Below are 9309 nucleotides of genomic sequence, written 5' to 3' on the forward strand. Positions count from 1 at the left end.
TACTGATTTTGATATGGAATGCAAATTTGTAGTATTTAATACCATCCAATGAATTTTGCAATAAATACTATGCACTATTTTTTAACAATTTATTTACCATCAAACTTGAGGATGATTATTTTGTTACTATTTCCAAGAAGAACCCAAAAATATATTCCATCCTCCTTGATAACCAAATATAAGACCCTAAATTCTTTCAGTTTTTTCCATCCCTTTAATATTCAAGGTAGGAATTTCCTTGCTGACACTGCCGCCATTTTATCAAAGGCTCTTCCTTTCCGGTGGGTTCACCGAGACAAACACAAATGCAAAGGAAAAAAATAGATGCTAAAAAATAATTATAATAATAATAATAATCTCCACCACAAGAGTACAATAAGCCAGAAATTTTAGCAGTCTTCAAAAGAAAAAGATGACGATCTGGAGGGCAAGTGAGGTTATACACTCCGCTATATACAGTGATGATGGAACAATTCAATATAGAATTATAGAGTATAATGGGCCAATACATCTTCTACTCCCAACTTTTTTTTTTTTTTTCACTTTTAATGCAAACAAATTTGACAAAGCTTCAATTTTACAAGAATGAATAGCCACATCTCCTGGAATCTCTGGTGAAGAAGGGATGTCTTAGGGCTTCCCTGGCTTTAAGACGCTCCGCTGGTTCATATCGGAGGAGCCTTTGCAAGAGATCAATCAGATCACCGGCAGAATGATCCACATGCTGCATTACCAAGTTCTGCACTCAAATTTTCAATTTCTCAATTTCCACACTAGAGGGGATGAATGCCTCCCTCATAAGAAGCATAAAGTAAAACACCAACGAAAATCGATTCCAACGGATAGATATCATAAATACCTAAACCATACATCCAGTGGCAAAGCCAGAAATTTGTCTTTCGGAATGGGAGGGGCAAAATTGAGCCACTATATTAAGATTTTGATTTAAAAATATTCAAAATGCTAGAGGGTGTGAGCAAATGTTTTTATAAGTGAGGGGTTTGGAGGAGACTGCATACGTACCTACACGCACATGCTTAAGGTGCAAGTAAATATTCAGAGTCAAATTAAATATTCACCTTCTTGAGCAAATAAAAATAGCCTCCATTTTCCTCGGGCAACCAGCATATTTGCCGAGGTGAATTGAATTAGTAATATAATTCAATATGATATGGTTAAAAATTACAGACTTCCAATAGCATGCCATTTCTAAGGATAAAGTTAGTAAAATAAAGAATATAATTAATAGTGAGTATTTCTTAGTGCACAACAGTGACCTATATTACCTGAAGACGGGGCAATTTCCAAACTGCCCTCATGCTTTCTCTCGAAGTTGCGCCTCCAGGCCAATCCAACCGTGCACCCCTCCTGAAATACTTCTCAGCATGGCGTCTGCTGAGAAGATCATCACGTTAGTACAATCCACTTGGAGCATTAATAGATCATACAAATATAGCAAATGATTAATCTTACTCGGCTCGAACCACCATGTGTTGGGGTAGCGGTCCCAAAACCCTCTCCATCATGGCAAGATGTTCCAAGTTCTCATGTGTTTGAAAGAGAGCCTCCCCCTATTCATTAGAAAATTTCTAAATAAATAAATAAGGTACCAGGAAAGTCAGACTTCACAATCAAAGCATGGATGTGTTCAATATGATCAAACGTTCATACAGCACCTTGTGCTTCAAATTTTTCATGATTGCAACAGCTCCAAAGAATAGTTTTTAATTCAGAGTATGGTCAAACCATTCATGTGAAAAAACCATTCATGTGAAAAATTCATTCTCCAAAATAGTTCCACACTAATGTACATAATGCTACATTCAATACCATAATCACATTGGCCAGAGCAATGATATTCTTAGTCATGAGTTTGAATCTGATAAAACTTCTCTTTTTTCATCCTGTGTTTTGATAAATCTGGTAGAGCTCCATTTTAAGAGTCATCTATTGTCAAAAGGAAACTAATTTTAACTTGAATCCTCCTTCCAACATAACAATCTAACCCAAATACTCAGTAGGCTGTAGACTGCTCTTTATATTACAAGGAATCAGGAAATGTAATGGAGTTGACCAGCTCGAAGTGCCCAATAGCCACTTGATCAAAGCAGTTGTAGGCTTCTTTGGCTAACAAGCTGCGCCCAAGCCCATATGAGCTCAGCTCCTAGGTCCAACAACATACACTATTATTATTATTATTACAAGTCAAAAACATATACTATTATTTATTTATTATTATTATTATTAGTGTTTGAATTTTCTAGTGCTTATAAGCTTGGAAGGTTGAGTTATAGAGTCAATAAAGAGAAGGATAGAAGACTTAGAATTAGAATGTATCAACATAGAAACAGTAGTAAAGTTTATTTTATTTTATTTTATTATTAATTTATTTTGCAAAGACATGAAGAAAAGAGATGCAGTAGAGCGTATAACATTGAACCCCCATTTGGACATCTTAAAAAATAAGTACTTATTATAAAAAGTATTTAAATTAAGTACTTATGTCAACGAGTAGTGTTTGGTTTACACTTAAATAAGTATTTATTTCAAAAAAGTACTTTTCTAAAGATAAAAAAGTATTTTTCGGAAAAAAAATATTTTTTTCCTGAAAAAATACTTATTTAAAAAAGTACTTTTAATAAGTAATCCCAGACTACTTAGAGATAAGTATTTTTTTCATGCAAGTACTTTTTTCAGAATAGGCTAGTGAAAGTGCAAGAGTCTGGCCAGGGTCTTATTTTTAAGCTAGCCTAGTAAGATCCCATGTACAGCCGTGCAAACTACTTACAGAGGGATAATTACAGAGCAAACTACTTACAGAACAAAGTTCAACAAGTATGCAACCCACGCTCCATAAATCACAGGGATAATTCCATCCAAGACCTGTATAAAAGTAAAAACAACAAGATCAAAATATCTATACCAATGACAAATATCAAAAAATAATTGAGAAATATGATTGAGAGTTTACCCAATATAACCTCTGGGGCCCGATAATGTCTTGTTGACACCACATAGTTGTGATCCTGATGTTCAAATGTTGTACTCCCAAAATCAATGAGCTTAATGGCACTTGATTTGGGCAAATTCTTGAAAAAGGAATCATCTTTAGTGGACCGTGATAGAAACTGACAAAAAAAATTTTTCCAAAGAAAAATATCAGCTGTTTGAAGAAGCTGTTTGAAGAGTTAACTTTAGTTGATGACAAATCATAAAACCTAGTCATGGCTTTCACAGATTTAAACATCCAAATTCCAATCATAGTTGTTATAATCTTACAATTCCCGATTCGATTCATATGATTCGTATCAATCTCACACCAAATCGATTTGAATCTTACTAGTGAATCTAAAAACAACTAAATCATTACCGAATCTATTTTTCACCTTGTGAATCTATCAAATTGATCCAAATCTATCGATTCGCAAGATTCCAGGCTTATCATATTCAGACAAACTTAACTAGTTTAAAACCCCAAAAACAACATTTCTTTCTTTTTTATTGCGTTTATTTTTACACGATTAAATTCCATTCCTTGTCTACATCAATTCTTATGCTGCCTTGACAAAACAATTCTTCACTTTAGAACACGTAGTGTTCTGACATTAAGAAGAAGGGGCAGAACACTCACCTGCTAAGGTGGTATTCATATTTCGTTGTATTGTTATTTGTTAAATTCAAACGTTAGTTTTTTAGTAGCTGTTCAATTATTATCATTTTTTAGCTTTTTTTTTTTTTCTTTTTAATCCAAGAAAGAATATGCACAAAATATTATTTTTTAAAAAATTATAGATAAACACAATATGTTTATTTTTATTTTTTTATTGTTTCTTGATTCCTTCCCTTAAAAAGCATAAAGTTCATTAATTTAATTTCTCTTACATCTCATTTGTTCAAGGAAAGCATACACATGAAATATGGTATTTTTAGTCAAAATTTAAATGTATTTGACCATTTTGCTTCTTGTTTGTATATCAATATATGTATGTCATTTAGAATTGATTTTGGAAATTTGTACTGAATCTAATGATTCGATTCGATTCTTGATTCTTGATTTCCAAAATTGGAATTTTAATTCACAATTTGAATCTCGAGACAATTATGCATCCAATATCAACCTCTTAACTTCCATTATCATGGTGGTTAAAATCAAGATCCAGATCATACAATCCTACTGTGCCAAAATACTAAATCCTACATAAAATTGGAGGGGCAAAAAAGAAGGGATACATAGGATTGTTGTAGAAGAGTAGTATCCTAAAACAAACGCATTTTTTCCTTCTTTTTCAAATTGCTTAAACTATAAAGTCTGTGTTTGTGTATTTTCTGATACTTCTAGTTAAGAAAGAGAAAAGCTAAGATGTGATTTAGGTTCATTTAATATTGACAAGAGTATGAAGTCATAACTTACTATTATTTCATTTTAAATAGTTGAGGTTGAAGAAAAAACCAAAACACTACCATGTTTGACATTTGATTATGATGATTGTGTTAATGATAGGTGTAGACAGTAGACACTGATTAATCTCAACAACAACTATGAAGAAAATTGCAGCTTAGGTGATATTGCTGATGTTGACTCGATACTTGGTAGCTTCACATTTTTCTTATTTGCTAAAACATCCAAATTTTTTTAAGTGTTTATGCCACATAGTTGTTTATTAACTGATTTTTATTGAAAGTTTTTTTAAATATAAAAGTACTTTTTTTTTTTTTTTTAAGTTGGCTTAGTTGACTTGGTAATAGAAGAATTTGAATCTTGATCTCCTCCTTATGCAGTGGACCTATTGTTGAGCTACTTTGTTCTTGATTTTCATAATTTTTGACACTTACTAGCTAAATTGCTAAGTTTGCATTATTGAAATTTAAGAGAACATAACATATAATTACATTTTTATCTGTACATTATTATTATTATTTTTCTGTAGATTCATTCAATTCTCAATCTGATTCTAAAAACAAATCCTGCTACCCCACTATTTTAATCACCTTGCCAGCTTCAAGAACCAACACAGTAACCAGTCTATACTCTACACTGCTCAACTCTCTCTCTCTCTCTCTCTCTCTCTCTCTCTCTCTCTCTCACACACACACATACACACACAAAAAAAGCAAAAAAATATAAATATAAGATAAAAATACATCAATGCAAACATAATTACCTTACAATCTGGCACTTTTACACATTCTGAGGAGACAAGAAGAATATTCTCTGGCTTCAGATCAGTGTGAATGAGCCGTAAATCATGCATGACTGTAAAGTTAAAAAACTTCAATATATGAGCTAACTAGAAAGTATTCTGCTATCATTATCATTATTATTATCAAGCCCATGCCTGACAACAAATAGCAACTCCAAGTTCCAAACGAAATGGGAAATGCTAATAAATGAAGATACAGAAATGGAGTATCTATTGATGCTCGAATCACAACATCATATGAAAAGCATGCGAGCATCAACAGAATGCAATATAGATAAAATGGTGCAAGAATTTGTCCACACACATGCTACAGACTCCAAAAGTTGTCTGCCAAGCTCCCGAACAAGATCAATGGGAAAAGATCGGTAGCTGTTTTTGCGAAGAAAATCGTATAAGCTTGGCCCAAGCTTCTCAAATACCTGTTAAGACCATTTAAATTCATCCGCAAGTTTTTAACTCACAGAATATTCATGCACTAAGGAACATGTGATGCCCTTTCAAATTAATCAAATTGCAAATACCAACATATACTTACAATACAAATATGATTACGATAGTCAAACCAATTCCGTATTTGTACACAACTGCAAAGAATGAAACCGCTTATACGGAAATCACTTTTAAGCTTCTACAGCCAAGAATAGAAGACACAAGAACTGATCATCCTTACCGAGTGCCACCAATATCATGCCTTGCAAGCTTCTGTAGAACGTCAATTTCAATCATGGCTGCTTCTCGATACTTGTGTATGGATCGGACAACTTTAATAGCCACAACTTCTTTCCTCTCATAGTCCAAACATTCCAAAACTTGTCCAAATGTACCTACAAGAATTCCATGTCAAGCATTAGAATGAAACATAAATCACTCGATTTGAAATCTAACAGCACTGAAAATTGTGAATGTGTGCCTTATAATAATCCAATTGATCAACCAAAAAATCAATAAATTGTACTAAAGGATGCATTTGGATGACATATAAGGGATAATTGGACAAATGGAGTTTCAGAGATACATAAAACTTTTTTCAAAATAATAGCTCAAGAAAAATCTAACCTTCACCCATTTTGCTGAGAATCCTGTCTGCAAAAATAAAGGGGGAAAACATCAGAAAAATTATGGGTAACATATATAGGGGGATTATACTAAAGTGCATCAATGAATGATGGTTATTCATGTTTATACAAATTACGAACTAATATACAAATCCACAGCCACCCACGCCCCCACACACATGTATTCAAAGTTCAAACACATGCTAAAAATGAGACTACAGCAGAAACCCATTCAAATCCCTTTCCAAACAGCTAGGTCAAAGACGTAAAAGCACTGCTTTGAAAGACAGCACATTATTGATTGAATCTAGGGGATGCTCAGGCATGGCACTTCTAAAATTGTGGAACCACTAAACACAGGCACATCCACCCTTTGAAGTGTACTTACAATCAAAGTCTCAAAGATCAAAATAATTTATTTTCAATTCTAATTATAGTCATGCTTTGAGACATGAATTGTATGTATAACACTCATTGTACAAGGCTTCTACACTACATTGGAGCCATAGGGATGCCATGATGCGTGCAACCTTCCCCAGGAATCCAATCACCGAGCTGCTCACAAGCTGAGCCCGGCTATGCTCACGCTTGGCTCGTTTACAAATCGAGCCTAAAAATTGGGCTTGAGAGTTGAGACTCACTCATTTAGATAATAAATGAACTCGAACGAGCCCTAACCGAGCTGAGCTCCCGAGCCGCTCGTTTGCAGCCCTAGGTGCATCATTGTGTGTGGGCATGCTTATGAGAGAGAGAGAGAGAGAGAGACTCAAATGAAGGAATCAAACTTCAGCATAAAACAACAGTTCACCAAAAAAAGACAAAAAATGATAATGAAAATGACACATTTCAACTTAAAGCTAGCTTTCTAACTAAACTAAAAAGCATGCCAATAAGTAAATATAATAAAAAATCTGGTGTTTTATTTTCCTCCCCAACCCTAAAAAGGAATGTGTGATACCAATTATAGGATATTTAAAACTGAATAAAGAAGTATCCAACATACAGAAAGTCTTAATACAGAAAGCAATATCGTCTCATTCTACATAATAACCTATAACATCAGAAAAGTGCAATACTAAAACAATTCATAGCCATATGATGATAAAAAAAAAGGATCAATTTATTAAGCATTACAGTATTTATGAAACAGTATGCGCCAAAACTAAACTAGCATATGGAACCAATATGACTACTTAAGGATGATTAAAAAATACTAACAGCGAGGAGTTAAATTCTCTCCAATTGCAAAAACATAGTGACCATCTTTATCATCAGGTCGCCATGGAGGGGAGGATCCATTAAGAGGAAGTCCTTTGTAATATACAGAAGGGAATGCGTGATTAGAGCCTGCTCCATTTATAAATTCCTGCCCACAATATATTACTGGAAGGACCTAAATATGAAAATAAATAATCAGTGACATTCATAAGTGATAATAAAACAATTCTGATCTTGAGATATCATGAATGACTAAATATCCACAAATTAAGCAAGGTTTTCAAATCCTACCTAATAGATAATGTGCACAATCATGCACAATTTAAACAATTCTTTGCTTTTTTTTTTTATTGAAGCGTGGCGTCTGCAGCTTGGCAAATTTCCCATTTTATAAGCAGTAAATGGATCAGCAAGAGCTTGTAATAGAGCACTAAACCCATGCTTACGGAATTGCCCCATTCTGCTCTAACGAAAAATGTCATGAACCCAGGCAATGACACTTATCATCTTGATGGCACCCAAATTCAAAATGGCATCAATTATTAAATCTTTAAAGTGACAATTCAGCAAAATCGTGGGAACAAATCCAATTTTCTACCATAAACCCACTTCATATTTTGGAATTTTCATTTTCCACATTTTCCCCGGAAAGCACAATGGCGTGATCGCATCGTTTAGCCTCGATGATCAAAAAGACAAAAAGAAAAACGACCCGCCAACAGAGAAAGATCGTACCTTGGGAGGAGGAAGAGGAGGGGGCATCACGTCCCATGCCAGCCGAGGTCTCTTCCGGGGGCGTTTCTCCATGTTCTTGTGCGGAAATTCTATAATCCTCTGCGTCTCCATTCTCGCACCAGTTGTGTTCCGCTTTCAGAAAACAATTTCGGACGTTTGCACACACAAAAATCAGGATCAGATCGGGGTAGAAAGCTTCGAGATCGAAACCCTAGCTTTAAGCGGATCAGATCTGGGGGTCGGAGCTGCAAATGTACCCTAGAGTCGGGGTGGCCCATGAACCCCAGCTGCGTTTCTAACCATGGTTAAGGGGAGGTTGGTTGGTCATTGGTGTGGTCGAAAATTTAAACCGTCGAATGTGTTTGGATTTGGAGGGTGGGTGGTTGTTTTGATGGATGGTTTTAGTTTGAATCGGACGGATGGGAGGCGTGTAGTTGTTCTGTACAATTAAAAGAACCGCTAGCATTGGGCCGGATGGCGGTCCATGTTTTTTGTGGGCCCACATACGGGCCTGAATGATGTAGGCTAAAGAATTTGGGCTTGCGGGAGAACTTGAGCTTATGGGTCTGCGTTTCTCGGCCATTTTCACATAATAAGCAGCGTAGGTTTGTTAATCTAATGACTTGTTTGGGAGTCAAGAATATAATAGAATGAATTTTCTTTTTGTATATATTTTACGTATTTGTTGTATAATTTTTCATTTCATTTCAACATATTGGACATTGCATAAGTTAAATATATGCTTTCAAAAAAAATAATATATTTTATCATTACTTAGGCATAAAACTTAAATATAATTATTATTTATTATTTTTTTAAAATATGTTATAATAGACAGATTATATTTAAGCATGCGAGTGTATGACTCTTATAACAAACAAATTAACACAGTCTAAGTTTAGGTGTTAGATGGCATGAAGATAGTTACCACATTGCTCTTTTTTTCAGGACTCTACTAGTAGCAAGGGATAAAAATGAAATTTTAAAATATATATAATTCCACATAATATTATTGTTGCAATAATAATTAACTTATATAATTGCATAGAAATTTGGAAGGATAATCTTCTAATTTGTATATGTTGCTCGACTAATCCATT

At 34.2% G+C, this 9309-nt stretch overlaps 1 protein-coding gene across 4 annotated transcripts; it reads right to left on the reverse strand.

Moving 5' to 3' along the window:
* Positions 1-323: 323 nt before the first annotated feature.
* Positions 324-8575, reverse strand: LOC131159898 (serine/threonine-protein kinase AFC1). Of its 4 annotated transcripts, none has more exons than XM_058115116.1 (12): positions 8210-8575; positions 7475-7649; positions 6258-6284; positions 5872-6025; positions 5737-5785; positions 5506-5620; positions 5163-5254; positions 2972-3128; positions 2819-2883; positions 1474-1571; positions 1287-1395; positions 324-724 (listed from the first exon to the last, which is right to left on the reverse strand). In XM_058115116.1, exons 1-12 carry the CDS (start codon positions 8318-8320, stop codon positions 578-580), a joined length of 1299 nt encoding a protein of 432 aa, XP_057971099.1. In that variant the 5' UTR covers positions 8321-8575; the 3' UTR covers positions 324-577. The 4 variants fall into 4 exon arrangements, with proteins under 4 accessions (XP_057971099.1, XP_057971100.1, XP_057971097.1 ...); XM_058115117.1 differs by having other exon boundaries at positions 1287-1392; positions 8210-8572; XM_058115114.1 differs by having other exon boundaries at positions 324-739; positions 8210-8571.
* Between the last annotated feature and the right edge of the window lie 734 nt (positions 8576-9309).

This window comes from Malania oleifera, chromosome 7, assembly GCF_029873635.1.
Source record: "Malania oleifera isolate guangnan ecotype guangnan chromosome 7, ASM2987363v1, whole genome shotgun sequence".
NCBI lineage: Eukaryota > Viridiplantae > Streptophyta > Magnoliopsida > Santalales > Ximeniaceae > Malania > Malania oleifera.

Excerpts from the sequence above, each read along its gene's own strand:
- LOC131159898 (XM_058115114.1), bottom strand. The coding sequence starts at position 8,320 with ATGGAGACGCAGAGGATTATAGAATTTCCGCACAAGAACATGGAGAAA. Across the intron at positions 5,621-5,736 it reads ATCGTAATCATATTTGTATT|GTATTTGAGAAGCTTGGGCC; the intron begins GTAAGTATATGT and ends TGGTCTTAACAG. Across the intron at positions 1,572-2,818 it reads TACTTGTTGAACTTTGTTCT|GGGGAGGCTCTCTTTCAAAC; the intron begins GTAAGTAGTTTG and ends TCTAATGAATAG.